Raw genomic sequence first — 16,175 nt, forward strand, 5'->3', positions numbered from 1 at the left:
TGTGTGTTGCTTGTGTGTGTGAGTATGTGGAGGGGGGGGAGGTATGCCAAGCAGTGCAATCATTCACTGGCATTTATGGGTGAGTTATTACATAAGAGTGAGGTGCAGTGGTGCATGTTTCAGTCAGGATGTGGACGTGTATTATTTACTCCTGAAGGACATTAAATCCATTGAAGTCCCTCAAACTATGGGAACTCTTCTATCCAGCCCGCACAATTATTACATTTTTTTTTTTTAAATGTCCTTAGTTTTCAACACTTTGAAAATGTGCAGAGAAAATTCTTTTATGAAGAAAGTAAAAATAAAATGCAGAAGCATATTGTACTATTGTATTTCAACAGTTGTGAAATGGAACAATTCTGTTTAAATAATAAGCACATTTGCGCAGGAAAAACACAAAATTCACTTGCGGATTTAATCTTGAGCGTGTGTGTGTGTGTGTGTGTGTGTGTGTGTGTGTGTGTGTGTGTGTGTGTGTGTGTGTGTGTGTGGTCTTTGAGTGTACATGTGGAATGTGACAACTCAGCTCCACTTCCTCTCTATTCATGGTCGTGTTTATTGATTGATTGATTGATTGATGGTGTCAGCTCCTAATACTCCGTCTCACAGAGTCTGTTTGTGTCTGCTGCTTTGGACTTACTGTAACAAACCACCAACATTTGGCCCCTTGGAAAGCTGCACTCTACAGATATACCCAGCTGGATTAATTTTTAAAAAGACAGCAAGAGAAAAATCACAGATTATTAAACACCGGGATTTGAATCCTGGTTCCAACAGGAAGTGCATCCGATGTAAAAACTAGTCAAGTTGCAATGACTTGCTGGAGCAGAGAGCAACTCAATAAACACTTTATCCGTTCATTAAATCCTAGTATTTATTTAGTTTTTTTCCCCTAAATGCGATGGGTTGTATGAACGAGTGAGTTTGGGAGAGGACACTTTCACACAGGACCACAGAGGCTGGAGGATTGTTTGGTCAGTGTGAAAATATTATGTGTCACTCGGCCTTGAAAACACCTGGAATGGTCTTGATTTGGGTCAGTCGTACCGAGCAGCAAACATTCAGCGGGAGAAGAAGAATCCACCAGAAACAATAGTTTGCTGTTGCTCTGGAGCAAAACTCAAATGTGGCTCTTTTACATTAAGTTTATTGTTATTTGAGTGATGCTTTTTTGAAAAATTAAACAAATTAAAAGAATCTAATGAAATGAGGGAATAAGTTGGAGAGTAAAAAGAAACTGATATTGAAACTGAAGCAGCAGAGTGTGTGGTTAACAACATGTCCACTTCTTCTTCCTGTGCAGTTTGCATGTTCTTACTTGAAGTTCTTTTTCCCCCCAAGTAGTCTGGTTTTCTCCAAAAGCTTGAAGACTTTGTGTTTCAGCCTAACTGGTGACTTACGAGTGTGAATTTTAGTTATTTCTATATTTTTTTCCTCGATATTTCAGTGTCAAGGAACATTTCCAAGGCATGAGAACAATAATAAATGTACAATAAACAGGGTGTAGTAGTGAAAATAAGACGAAAAAATTAATTATGAAAATTTTTATAATGAAACATTTACATATATCCACATTTCAGGGGTATCTCCATTAATTCCCACATAAAGTGTCTCTTCATCTGTCACCTATTAAACTTTTCCAGAAAACCATTTTAATACAAATAAATTGCCGTATAACAGCAAACGAATGTTGTGTTGTCACTCATTGGTACATGATGTAACACAAATCATAAAAGGTCACAGTCATACTTGAAAGCTATGATTTCCACGTTTAGCTCCTCCAGCCTGCGCTTGTCTGCCGAGGGGTACCACTCCATGTTGTGTTGTCGTGTTTTTCTGTGTATCCAGTATGATAGTAGTAGGTAGTTGTAGTACTTGAGGTCGTCCCCAGATAGATTGTATCTGCTGCGTCCAGCCGGCCTGAATCGATCAATACGAGCTGCTGATGGTGTCAGTTTCTTGTTCCCGGTGCCGCCGCCACACAGCATGAAAAGATCAATACACCGCCGACTCCATGCAAACAGTTTCATGATGTCATAGAGCAGCAGTTCACGGCTCTTTTTACCCAGAATGCCTTTCAGGGGAGCCTGTGGATTGGGCCTCGGATTGGTCAAAGCATAACAGTCGCGCCATCGTGAAGCAAGTGATGTGAAAACTCCAAAGGCAGTCCAGCGTGGCGAGCGTTCCACCGCCAGGCAGCAGCAGCTTCTCGTCACATCGAGGCGTCAGGCGTCTCACTATTCAAAGTTTGTTTTAGAGTTTAGAGCCTCCTGTTGATAAAGTTAGAAACCTGAAATAGAAGCAGACAAAGAATGTGTGCTATGCAAGGCATGCCAAAACTCAGTGGCCTTCAAGGTGATCTGTGTCTCTCCGCCGCCGCCTCGCCAGCTTCGACCTGTCGGCCACGGCCTGGTTTTGCAATCTCCTTCATGCTTGTGTTTTGTGACGCGTCAGCATTTTGTCCGTCGGCCACAAGACACCCAAGAAGAAGGCATTTTAATTCATTGTGTGCCCGTATGTTACAGGATACAAAGGCTTTTTGTCCATTAAAGTCACTTTTTTAAGTCGAAAACAATCATATGAACCAGGGAGTCAAACATAAGCAAAAACTGGCTCCAAATAAATTAACTCCTTCACTTCATTGGCGCAGCAGGAGGGATTTGTTTGCAGCTGCAGGTTTCACTGCGGCCCACTTGGACTGGAGCCTTTCAATGTCGCACATTTATACTGCAAATCAAACACTTTAACAGTTAAACCAACCCACACAAAGTCACAGATACTGATTTATTTGACGTTTTCAAAGCAGCTTTAGTTCCCAGAGACGAACGGGATTAAAAATCCACTCAATCTTTATTGTAATTGAAACCTTAAGGATGGAAGCAGTTTCACCACCGCAGCTGTGTTTTATTCTAATGGTTACCCGATTATCACATTCAGTTTAAATGTGGAAATAGAAGTGGCCCGAAATAGAGAAGGACTAAAATAAACGAGGCTATAAATAATGTGAATGTATGCAAATCATCTCGTGAATCCACCCACTCGGTATCACTCACATGCTCTCACACACACGAGCTGATTAATCCTGCAGACAGGTTGACTCTGCCTTTTTGTGGTTAAATAGTCTGATCTTCATCGTTTTCCTCCCTCAGACTTTCAAAGTGTCTTTCTACACCTTTTTCATTTTTGGAGTCTCGACTAAACAGTCCAGTTTGTGCCGTTATGTTTTTAAATACTGCACAAGTTATGCGAGTGGTAATGATAAAGGTGCTTTTCACGTATTAAAAAACAAAATATGCGTCAATGTTAAATACTTATGTCTCAGAATGCGGCTGAAGTTTAAAATTATATTTCAGAGAGTTCTGCATATTTCTCTGTTGCTGTTTGACATCCGTGCATCATGTTTTCTCCTCCTCCATCGCCCGTGTCAAACTATTTTACTGAAGTCCAGTTGTCCTCTTGTACCAGTGAGACAGTTTCACTGTAGATATTTGAGTCCCTTTATCTTGATTTCTGCTATTAAAAAAAGAAAAGAAAAGCCCATCCTTCCTTATCCTGCACTTTGGAATTTGAGCGATGTTACGAAATGGGACATATTAATTAAAATTAAACAAATCTTAAAGAGAAGAGACTCATAGCTGAGGTCCCTTCGCAGCAATACAATATGTACAGTTTCTGTCTGAGAGCTTTTTCTCTGTGGCTGTTAGAAAAACACAGAACCTAAAGTCTGAATTGAACAAGTGCGACAGGGACAAAAAAGAAATACGAACTAACAAGGTGTTTTACACGAGTGACACGAGTATACTTGAAGTAGAGAACCTACAAAGGCTCCCAGAGCGGGTGTAAAGTCTCCAGTCGGCCCTTCGGCCGTCTCCAGTCCAGAAAGGTTAACATTTGGCCGTTTGAGCGGAGAGCCAGGTTACTGTGTTTGGACAGCCTGATAGCAGCTGGCGACGGGCCACCACTCTAATCCTCTGTTTGTGTATTTCCTTGTTGGCTCCACACCAGCGTGAACAGGCCAGAGCCTCAAGCTGATGTGCAAACATAGTTGGTGAAACACCCAGTGTTGTATTACTGCCCGGTTGTCAGCGTGTGTTTGCGTCAACAAAGCCCCGGCTCTGATTGGTTGATGAGTCTCATTTTGCAACGGGCTTTTGTCTGTACAAGTTCCAAAAAAGAAAATGGTATTACTAATGGTCTCTAATGGGTGATGTGGTCAGATTAACTCTGATCTGGGTATGTTTGTGCTTGAGGGAACAGTGGAGAGGAAAAAACTCCTTTAACAGGAAGAAACTCGGCAAAACCAAAGGTCACGGCTTTCAGCTGCTCCAGAGTTCGTCCATCGGGGGGAAAGCAGAGGAAACAAGTTGATATCAGACAGGAAGATAATCCATATTGTCAGGAGCCTCGGATCAAATCCTGCAGGAAAGGACAAAGAGGAGAGAGAAGGAGAAACACACATTGTGTTAGTGATGGTGATGATATCTGAACGTATGGAGGCTGAGCGCTCGGAACATTTAGCAGCTTTACTCAAAGGTCCAAGAGGAAACTCTAATCTTTACGAAAGAGGACCGTTTCACAGTGACACTGTGATTTTGACAGTATTTTTAGGAGTTATCGCCCTGTACTCAGAGTGTGAAGCTGGAAGTGACGCAGCGCTGATTCCCTGCTTCTTCCGTCTTTCAGGCCTGAGGACGTACCTGATCTCCGGCAGGAAGCTGGACCACGATGTGCAGTGTGGTTGTTCCCAGGCGGGGTTGACCGGCGGGGACTTCGGGGGGGTCGGTCCACCGCCGTGTCCTCAGCCCCGCACGCCGGACCTCATCCCGGGAGGGGCCCAGGCCGCGGCCCCCCTGCTGCCCCAGCAGCTGCCGGATAAGGCCGGGGTAAGATCCAGAGTGGCGGTCTGATGGTGGTGATGGAACGCTTGGTTTACTTCGATCACGCTGAGTGGACTTCTTTCACTTTGCTTGAAACGATTGACTCACTTGGAATAGAGAAACTTGTATTACCTGCTTTCAAAAGATTCTTCGTCCAGCAGCTCTAAAACTCATCAAGTCACAAATACATTAAACATCAATATATTTTTCACTGTACGCCACTTTCATATGACTATTTATACACGAGGATACGCTTTTCTTTCAAATGTTTGTCTTAGTGTCAGATAACCTGCTGCTCATCTCCTCAGCTCTGAATCTAGAAACGCTCAGAGCGAAATCAGTAATATTCACTCTCATGTTAAGTTTAAGTTCAGCCTGAACCCTTTGTTTCTATAACTATAAGAAGGATGTTGTCACATTGACAAAATAAGTGGACAGAAATTGTTTTTCTTTTCTGTTTTCATGTATTTGGTTGACTGAATAAACTACTCCTACTCTCTATCACACTTCAGTTCTAAAAGTGTGTGTTTTAATAAAGCAATTTAGTAGTTTTACCTTCCACCTCTTTGTTTTTAAGATAGTTTTAACATCATGCCGAATAAAGGCATCCCCATGAACCTTGAACATAATTAACTTGTAAAACATATTTTGCACAGATCACGTCAGGAAGTTTGTGATCAGTGTATAATGTCATATCGTTGCACAGCTTGTTTGTGTTTGTGTCATTTTAACTCGCCGTTTCCTCTCTGCAGCCGCCCTGCGTGTTCCGCAGTGTGGTTCTTTCCCCGCCGGCAGAGCAGGGCGACGATGTGGCCGTGCTGAACGGCTGCCAGGACGAGCACAAGACCAGCAGTGCCAAGGTACAACACACATACACACACACACACACACACACACACACACACACACACACACACACACACACACACACACACACACACACACACACACACACACACACACACACACACACACACACACACACACGAATGGTGTCAAGCACCACCACACTTGTCGAGACCCTTTAAAGCGTTTGCCACTTAAGCTACTCAGCCCCGGCGCCTCTGTCCCTCCCTCATTGAGCCACTTTATTTATTTATTTATTTTGGTGTGAGTATCTGACGGCTGCCCGTCTCTTCTTCACCTTTCATCCGTCAGTTCGTCCCGGGCCACAGCCCCAGGGCGGCTAACGGCCTCCTGAGCCCCCCGCTGGAGGACCCGGTGCGGGCCAGCCAGAGCTCGCTGTGCGACATGCTGCAGGAGAAAGAGAAGAAGACCAGCACCAGCACCGGCACCGGCACCAGCCTGGGCATGGCTGGAGGCGCCGGGGCGGCAGGTACAGGCATGGATCACTCCGCCCTGATCCAGCTGCGTGCCAAGAACTTCCGACAGAAGAGCGACGCCCACTTTGTGGATGTTATCAGGGAGGACAGGTGAGCGGCCGGCTAAAGGTGGAGTTCATGAGCTGATAATGTTGAATAAGGATGAATAGCTTTTACACATACTGCTGATGAAACGTACTAGAATCTGTCTATACAGCATCCATCCTGGATGTATGTTAAGTAAATGAAAGACTTTATCAGCTGATGAATTACATTTAGTCAAAAATTAATTCTATTATAATTCAAAGAAGCAAAAATACAAATGGTGCAATCAGAGCATTAGTAGACTTCCTATAGCCTGATGTGATTTATAACTAGATATATTAGTGGTTTTTGTCGATTTCAGGACAAATTTATGTTTGCAGTGTTTATCAAACCAGGTTAAAGTCATGCAATGCCTCACTGAGCACTTCCCCTTTTCACTTCAGTCTCATGAAGGATTACTTTTTCAAGCCACCCATCAACAAGATCAGCCTGAACTTTCTAGAAAGACCTCTGGAAAAGGCCTACCGCAGCAGCTACAAGCAGGAGGTACACACACATTCCTGTGGATATTGTTATGGGTTCTTTAAGAAACTGGATGGGGAAAGAAAGTCCAAAGAGCATTTTAGAATCTGTGTTTTATGTCTTTCTGTGTAAAAGAAGAGGTGTTGTTGTCTTACCTGCTGGTTGCAGCCCTGGATGCAGGATTGGCTCCAGTTGGCCTGCGCTGACCTCACAGGCTTGTAGCCCCCTGCTGGTTGAACTGTGTCACTGCAGAGGCACATAACACTTCAATGATAAAATGTCATTCTGCTGAGTTAACTGCGAATATTCAGTCATTATTTATTTTCTATTTATTGCTACATATTGTGGAAATATTTGTACAGTGTTTATTACAGGAGTGGGTAAGGTTGTAAGTCGAATAACAATAATGGTAATAATTCTAGCAATACTTCAAGACAATCAAATCAAATATATGAATCGAGTGAGTATTTTGAAATTCTGGTCGGAATGTGCTATGATGATTGGAAAATACTCTTCTGTGGCAACCAAACTAATTCAGTTATCTACAAACAGAACTCCATTTTTTATTTTACAAAGCACGGTTTATGCATCTGTAATGCATGGAAGTAGTTTACTGAAGTCGATGATTTTCTGGTCTTTAAATTTTGTTGTTTTACACTTATGGACATTTGGGGGACGAGAGAACTTATATCAAGCTGCACAATCAGTTTCAAAGAAATTCTGTGCAATTCAGATATGAGGAGGATTATTGTATATGCATTGTAAATTCCAAATATTCTGTATTTCATACAATGTGATGCTGCTTCCCTCCGGCTTTACATCCCTCCTCCTCCTCTTCCAGGTGAAGAACCAGGTCCAGGTGCAGACCTTCGCCAGCTCCACCTTCAGCTCGTTCCTCGACGTTCTCCTCAGCTGTTTCGTCTTCCTGGCCTTGACCCTGGCCTGCTTCCTTCCTCCCCTGGTGAGCCCAGCCTCTGTGGGCTCTCCGGCGCCCCCTGCCTTGGCTCTGGCTCCTCTGGCTGCTCTGCTGGAGCTGGCCTCCCTGGTGCTCTCCATACGGTGAGGACGCTCAGACCGTGATTTGCGGGTGTTTGTTGCACAAAAATGGAAAGAGAACTCACATTCTTTTCAAGTACAGATTCCTTTGGGAGTAACACTTTGGCATAAGTAAAAGTACAGATTCAACTGCTTGATTCAAGTAAAAGAGTACAAGTTCGGTACAGCCTATACACTGCCACATGTGGCGTCCTCTATGGAAAGCAGATAAACAATGTGAAACTTGAAACTGTGCGTATTACAACTATTGTTATTGTGATACTCTGTGTATGTATGAATTCACTTGTTCTATAGTTTAGAGTCAGAAACTGTATTATTTTAAATAGTAATAACCTGAATGATCTTTATGTAAAACACAATGATTTCCATATGAAACATTTAGTTTGTGAAGATTTTTGTATTTTCAGTGAAAACAGGAGGTCTTCTCATTCAGCCATCATTAATGTAACTTGATTACTCACTGTGTAACTGTGAGGGGATCATAGCAGCGTTAAACTTCATCATTTGTCCAGTTTACTACAAGTAACAAGCCAGCGACGTTCAAATGTAGATAGTAAAAGTACAAACAAAGTTTTCAGAAAAAATAAACACTCAAGTTCTCCTGATAAAGCTACTTAAGTACAGCGACACAAAGACTTTGTTACTTGCCTCCTCTGGTGTTTTCACATTCACATTCAGACTGCCACCTCCGCGACCCGGAAACTGATAAGCGGGAGAAGATGGATGGATGGATAGACGATCTGAGTGTTTCCCCCAGATTTTATTTTTGCCTCTTGCAGGATTGAAAAGTGTTGCAGACCTGCACCACGAGGGGCATAAGAATATTCAAGTGTTTGCTTCCAAGTGGGCTGTTGTTGTTGTGTTTGAATAAAAGTCTGTGTCTCCTGGGCTCCGCTGGCACCGGATTTTAAAACCTCCAACAAACCTGTCGAACCGCAGCTCCCCACTGAGACCAGTGCAAATCATCTTATCTTGTTCTGTGTTGCGTTTGGCTTGCCGGCCTGAGCAGATCAATTTCCCTGTCAGATCCGACTGGATCGTGTCACTTTCCTCTTAAGGACCAGCGGCCGGCGCGGCGGCGTGCTGGTTCAAGGTGCAGCTCCAAATCTAAAGAAAAGACCTTCTGCCTGCTCGAGTTTTCAAAGAGCTGGAGACGTGTTTTATTTAATTCCTGCTGTGTTTTACGAGTGTGCATGGAGAGCAGTTAAAAATAAATCAATGTTAGCTTATTGTCATGCATAAATAGGCAATAAATCTTCATCCTCTTGCAGCGACTTGGACAGCTTTGTTTTGTTTTAATTAAGAACTAATGAGAATCTGCTGCAGTTTTTTTTTTTTTTTTTCAAATGAGCAGGAAGAGGACCAAGGGGAGTTACAGTGGAGAAGAAAATACGTTTTTCCTTATGGCTTCCCTTGCTATTTACATTTTTCTCTACCGTCACATAGGTTTCTGTTGAATTGTCTCCTGATCCTCCTCCTGTTCTCTCCTGTGCAGCATGGCCTTCTACCTGGAGGAGGTGATGAGCTGCACTCGCTCCCTGCTCCTGGTGATCTCGGGCTGGGTCTCCCGCCATGTGATCGGGGCCGTGCTGGTGTCCCTCCCTGCCATCTCTGTCTTGTCCCACCTCAGCTGCACCGTCCACCTGCCGCTCCAGGTACAGAAATATGAGAATTCGATGGTTTGAGCACAAGACAAGTGCATCATCGTCTGCAGAGTTTCGGGGTTTCTCAACAACCGACAAACATCCCTGAGGAGAAGCTACAAGAAAACAAGCAGTTCAATGCTGGAGATTCAAATTAAAATATACTGTTAACTTCTTTAGCATTTTATAGAATAACAGTATTTGTTCACGGTTGGTAGTTCGGAGCTATTACTCACAAATTTACAGAGGCTGTATATGTCACTTTCAATGTCACACTGTGGTTCTGCACTGCAGCTTTTTATAGTTTGTTTTCTTCAATATATTAGTTATATCCTTCACTTAAGTCTATTTGTGTCATGAGTGGAAGTATGAAAAACACATCGTTGGAATGAATTGATGACCTCTCGGGTCAAAGTTTATTCTCAAAGATGTTAAAGCAACTCTTGTCAACCAAAGTACTGTCCAGGTTGTTCAAAGGAAAACAATATAATGAAAATTAATAAACTGAAGACGCCCTCTGGACTGACAATCTATTCAGGAGGTTTCCTGCCTCCACCTGGAGTTCGCTGGGATTGTCTCCAGCCACCATAAGTTGGATAAAGCAGTAATGAGGTCTGATTGATTCATGGATCGTGATCCTATTTCCTGCTCACATCCAGGTTTATAGCTTATAATTTGTCCCTTGCTTTAGTTAAAAGACTTCATTTTAAAATGTTTTATTCTTTGAAAAATAAATATTAACTCAACCCAGCATTTTCCACTTATATTCCATGATTCCTCCAAAACCAAAACGACCTAAAAGCATGTTTGTTGCTCTATAATAAATTTCTCCTTATTCCCACTCTCAGTGCAAAGGACTGAGGACTGTGCTGTTGATCGAGGCAGCAGTAGCACCGGGGCTTTCAAGCTATCCTTGCTTTGCCCTGGCCGATATCTCTAAGCCAATGTAAGCAGAGACAGGTCGGCTGGTTGGAAATCCTGCCCACGGTGGTCCAGAGCCAGAGATTCATTAGCTGGCATTAACCCTGATAGGAGCAGCAGAGGGAAAACAGCGAGGGGGCTTCAGGAGACTTTGCCTGTGGACCTTGGCAGCAGGAATGTTGACGTTTCTTCCCCTCATGAGTCCCACATGCGAGATGATCGAGAACAGCCATTCTTGTTTTGTGCCGTTTTGAGCCGAGGCCATATCCAGCTTTGTACAAGCTTGACTCCCGCCTCCCAGCTTTGAGCCAACGGCTGCTCCCAAGATGTTTGGTGTTTTGATATGTTGCTTTTCAACACTCCATGTCTTTATCCATTCCCCTCCAGCTCTCCTCCGTCTCTTCCCCCAGTACATGTCCAGATATATTTAGTATAGTATCATATGGTTTTGTTTCTCTTTGTTTACCATTCTCTTAATGGTAAACAAATTGAACAAGTCCATGTAAATACATTTCTAGGAATTACTTTTGATGAAAAACTCAGTTGGAAGCCGCATATAAATATCCTGAAGTCAAAATTGGCAAAATAATATTGGCATAATGTGTAAAATCAGATCAGTAATAGATCAAAAATCACTCAACTTATTGCAGAACTCCCGCATTCTTCCATATGCGAGTTATGGTGTGGAAATAGTTCTAAAACAAACATTGATCCTACTTTTTTTTACTTCAGAAGACCATTTGACTGAAAGATGCTAAAAATACATGATATCGTCGACTTTAATACACAAGCATGTTTTCGTGTCAAATATACATAATAATCCCTCCAAATGTGTCAAATATACTTTGAAATCCTTCAAATCAATAATAAAAAATAGAGGTGGATGAGTTGTCAGTGCACGGTCATATTTTGGGATAAAGAGGAAAAGATACGATCCTCTTCATGAAATCATCGACAGCCTGCCAACGTCACTAAATGCATAGGTATGGTAGCTCTTAATGTCCATGTTACTGAACTGAAGCGTTGACGTTAGAAGCTGAATATTAAAACTCTGATGCTACTTGAGAGAATCAAACTTTTGAGTCCAAACTGAATAAAGTGTAAAATCGAAAATCTATTATGTAACTGCAATTTTTCGAAAGCGAATTACTGCTGGTTGATCTTAAATCTGAATAATTAAAGATGGATGACGTAGAGAAATTCACAGAAACTGCAGTTTGTATCATAATTACATAAAATCTAAAATACATTAATTAATCAAGAACTTTCAGTGTTTGTTTTAAGTGTTACCATCGTATAATGTAATATTGTGAGCGAGAAGAGATCAGTTTTAAAGATTTCAGTCTTTTAATGAAAGTAAATAGATCATTGTCTCCTATTTCTAATCCTCTTCATCAAAACTAAATATGAAATACGAAATTAGAAGTGAGAGCTAGACTAAAAATGTAATCATCACCCCTTAAGCAAAAGTTAACTTAATCTTAAGCCAACAGAAATATTTTATCACCATTGTTTCAAAGCCAGATTTCAGCGTTTCACAGTTTGTGAACCAGCTGGTGAACAGCACACAAATAACTGAGAAACGATTATATATCAGTATCAACAAGTACAACAGATGCACCTTGTAACTTCAACTTTAACAGTTGTACTGTTTGTGGTAAATTTCTTGTCTGAAGCTGTGGAGGATCCTGTCCATTATTCTTTCAGTGGTTCTCTTTAGTCACGTTGAAGCCCAGCAGTTGTGTTTGTGTCTCTCAGCTGACCATGTTCCTGTGCTGCGCCACCATCCTCGCCATCATCCAGTACTGTAACTTCTGTCAGCTGAGCTTCTGGATGCGCTCCGTCTTGGCCACGGCTACAGGCGTCGCTCTGCTACTGCTGCTCTACAGTCCTTTACACAGGTAAGACAGAGTACTAACCAGAGTGGATACACAGATACATGTATGTGCTCGTAATTAGGAGATCATTATTCACCCAAATATATTATACACTGAATAAAAATATAAACACAACACTTTTGTTTTTGCTCTCATTTTTCATGAGCTGAACTCAAAGATGTAAAACATTTTCTATAAACACAAAAAGCCTATTTCTCTCCAATATTGTTTACAAATCTGTCTTAATCTGTGTTAGTGAGCACTTTTCCTTTGCCGAGATAATCCATCCCACCTCACAGGTGTGACATATCAAGATGCTGATTAGACAACATGAATATTGCATTCATATCGATGCTAACTAAGTAGCTCAGGTAGCGTCTACATGGCAACAGACGATGATCTCCGTTGATCTCCTCCATGAGGTGCCTCTCCCATCCGCTTTGTATGGGGCATTTTTTCATAGTTTCTTTGGGATTGATTTGGAAACAGTTAGCCATTGACGTCCCAAAATCTAATGGATTGGTCCTTGGATGATGACAAATCAAATTTCAGAGAGTAGTTTTTGTGAAAAGTTGGTAAAATACATACAAACCAATAAATAAATACACACAGACGAAAACATAACCTTCTTTTGTCTGCGAAGGTAATAAAGCTTGGACTCGAGATGTTTAGGGGGCTGCTCGCTTCGGCAAACACTAATTTCTAATATTAAAAGGTACAATTACAATATCATGTCTGTTTCTCTGTTTGCCCAGTGATGGACTACACACCTGTCCAGGTTGTACCTGGTGTTTTACCCATTGTCAGCTGGAACTGACTGTGTGTGCCACGTAGATTTACATTCTATATGAATCCGTGTCAAACATAAATGAATTCTGTATTTAATTAGGTCCAACTTTCATGTAATGTTTGGCTTTTTATAGGCTCGTAGGATTTCATCAATCTTTCTAGTTATGCTGAATTGGCAGCAATTTGTTAAGATCATCTAGATTGTGACAGATCTGAGGGGCGCCAGCAGTTCTCACCAACACTGCGTCCTTCGATCTGGTCCCGAGTGAAAAGAGACTGACTGTGATCTGCATCACACAATATGTACAGCATCTGCGGCGACGTGCTCACGTCTGCTCTTTCTTCCTGACTGACACCACTCTCGTCTATTTCAGCTCCAGCAATAACAGCTTGCCAGTTCACGGGTGAGTGTCTCCGTGGAAACGGAGCGGCTCCGTCGATGAGTGACATTTCCACAGGAGCAACAGCTTTCTTTTATATTTCTCATATGACTGCAGCTCGCTCTGCCTTTTACTCATTCTCACGCCTTCCTGCTCTTTATTTTCCCGTCCGCCTCTCCGGTCCCTCGTCCTCCGTCTCTGCCGTGTCGGCGGTAGTAATGGCTGCTAAGTGCCACTAGTGGTGGAAATGACTCATGCAGACGGTGCTGGCTGGAGTTTCGTATTGCAGCCGCCATTGAGCTTAAAACAAGCACACAACTGATCAACCTCCTTACAAATCGACTTGTTTATTTGAACTGCATCAAGACTTCAAAACCAAACCGCAGATAAATTAATACGATTGTCCAAAGATTGGTGTGTGATGCTGTTCAACATATTTATAGAATAACAGTATGTAAAACTATGTGAAATTTAACATTGATTAACAAGCACAAAGCGACGGCAAATGTTCTTACACAAAGAAGCTGTTCTTACATTAAGTTTGCATTAAGACTTGATCGAGCATATTTCATATCTCCGTTCATATCTCTTCTAAACAATGAAGAGTCATGATGATCACAGAAGATAACAAAACATCAACTAGTACAGTTTACCCAGGGTTTTTAACACTTATTCTTTAAATCTCTCATATGATAATATAAAATCTGATTTATGTAGACTCTTTGTTACTGCACTTACCTGATTGATGCTCTCATATTAAAACTCTGAACAGACAGTAAACGACTTGGACAACATAATTAATGTTTTTCCTTAAAAACAAGTGGCTTAAAAAAAGTTAAAACAAGAATTAGATATGTGTGTTTCTGGTCAGTTTAATACTTTTCCCAATGTTTTAATGAATATATGGTGGGGCTGAAATAGGATAATATAGGGAAGTCTATGATGGGGTTGAAGTTTGCAACTTTCCAAGATGTGCCTCATAAAGATCTATTCTTACTCTCAATAGTTTCTCATTTGGTCGCAGTTCATAACTTTCACACATAAAAAAAAAGCAATCAGAAATATCTCTCATTGTGACTTAGAAACGGTCATTTTAAGTTTTGTAGGGCGAAAAGTTTGTCACAGTCCTGCACACTCAATACTGATGGTGATAAAATGCTAATCTGAGACCAAACACTGTTTTCTCCTCTTTCTCACTTATTCTAGCACAGATGCTACAAGAATTACATTTTGCCTTTGAGTTAAGTTTACTAAAGTGGCCTTTGCTGCATGTCTACGACGTGCAGAATGATGTGGCTGTGCTTGTGTATTTGTCTTTAGTAGTTGTCTTCTCTGAATCAGCAGAGGCTAGCATCATGCAGAGGCTTGAGGAAATTATACTTAAAATTAAGAGAAGAATTCCTGCCTGGATTGGGGGGGAAAAAGAAAAGCTTAATTCACAGTCCAAGACTTGTTTAGAAGGTTGAATTTTTTGTAATTTTACTCTTCCTCTCTTCACAACTTTGTTGCTTACAATCAAAAATGGACACATGTAGGAGTAACTATGCAGTCTAGTAATCGTGTTCATTAAAAGTGACTTATTGAGGCCACTGGAGGTATCACCGCCCACTCTTTCACAAATCTGAACATTGGTGTGAAGTCTTGTATTGTACTCTTGCTAATTGGGACTGACTCCAAAAATCTGAATGAAATGTTCCTTTATCCTGGAATGACATGTATTTTTAACAAACTAGGCCAGGAAACTTAAGGTGAATGTTTCTATAAGCAGTGAGTTATAATGTGGACAACGTCTCCCCCCTCAGACTCAACTCCTCCACACCAGTTGACGGTGGCTCAGCGTCGGCCACCGACCCTCCCCAGCGGCTTTTTGACCTTTTGATCCCAGAGGCCATCCTGGCCTTCTTCCTGCTTCTTCTCCTGGTCTGGTTCCTCAACCGCGAGTTTGAGGTCAGCTACCGTCTTCATTACCACGGCAACGTGGAGGCCGACAAGCACCGCTCCAAGATCCAGACGATGAGGGACCAGGCCGAGTGGCTACTGGGCAACATCATCCCCATCCACGTCGCCGACCAGCTCAAGGTTTCTCTTTACTGCTCTATCACACTTATCTCCATGAAACTGTAGAATGTCAACAAGTAAAAATGTTTTATTTTTGTTGATGACCAAAATTGTTTACCAAAATCAAAAGAATAGCGTCGAAGCCACTTTGTCACAACCAGCATGACTCAAAATGTAGGAAAGACGTTATTGGTCGTCTCCGAGGTGATCAAACAATAAACCCAGATTCATTTCCCTTTTAAATGGTGCCAGACTCGTAAACCGACATGCATTTGTGGGATGACATGGGTCAATAGACAGTCTGTTTTGGAATTGGCAGAGAAGATTGAGCAACATTTTCACGTCCACAGTCCACGTACTCAGTTCCACTGCTCATCCCACAAATGCATGCTTGCACCATTGAGGAGGGAATAAATAGCATTCCCAACAGAAATCATCCACCAAACACAAATGGCCCTTCTTTTTGTGCTGTTTTCGGCTCCGATTTAAAAAAAAAAAAAAAAAAAGATTTTTATTTAAGGGTTTTTTTTGGGGGGGGGGGGGGTATATTTGCAAAAAATTTATTAACTGTTTGTGTAGAAGAGTGGGCACTATTTATTGTCCAGCACTATACATGATATGTGCTGAAAGTAAAATATTGTAAATGTTTGTACACACATTCATATGTTTACGATATTTTTATACA

General features: G+C 41.8%; 1 protein-coding gene across 2 annotated transcripts in view; it reads left to right on the forward strand.

Annotated features, from left to right (window-relative positions):
* Positions 1-16,175, forward strand: part of LOC308110079 (adenylate cyclase 9) — a gene marked incomplete at its 5' end in the record, with an annotated part of 34,367 nt that overhangs the window by 14,945 nt on the left and 3,247 nt on the right. Inside the window, 9 exons of one of the 2 annotated variants that reach the window (XM_080464140.1) lie at positions 4,684-4,883; positions 5,630-5,737; positions 6,036-6,310; positions 6,688-6,790; positions 7,608-7,825; positions 9,318-9,477; positions 12,145-12,287; positions 13,427-13,456; positions 15,235-15,511. In XM_080464140.1, the coding sequence (XP_080320266.1) occupies positions 4,684-4,883; positions 5,630-5,737; positions 6,036-6,310; positions 6,688-6,790; positions 7,608-7,825; positions 9,318-9,477; positions 12,145-12,287; positions 13,427-13,456; positions 15,235-15,511 (1,514 nt within the window). The remainder of the gene's footprint in view (positions 1-4,683; positions 4,884-5,629; positions 5,738-6,035; positions 6,311-6,687; positions 6,791-7,607; positions 7,826-9,317; positions 9,478-12,144; positions 12,288-13,426; positions 13,457-15,234; positions 15,512-16,175) is intronic. The other variant, XM_080464141.1, reaches the window with a different exon arrangement.

This window comes from Lipophrys pholis (assembly GCF_963383615.2).
Source record: "Lipophrys pholis genome assembly, chromosome: 5".
In the NCBI taxonomy this organism is placed as follows: Eukaryota; Metazoa; Chordata; class Actinopteri; order Blenniiformes; family Blenniidae; genus Lipophrys; species Lipophrys pholis.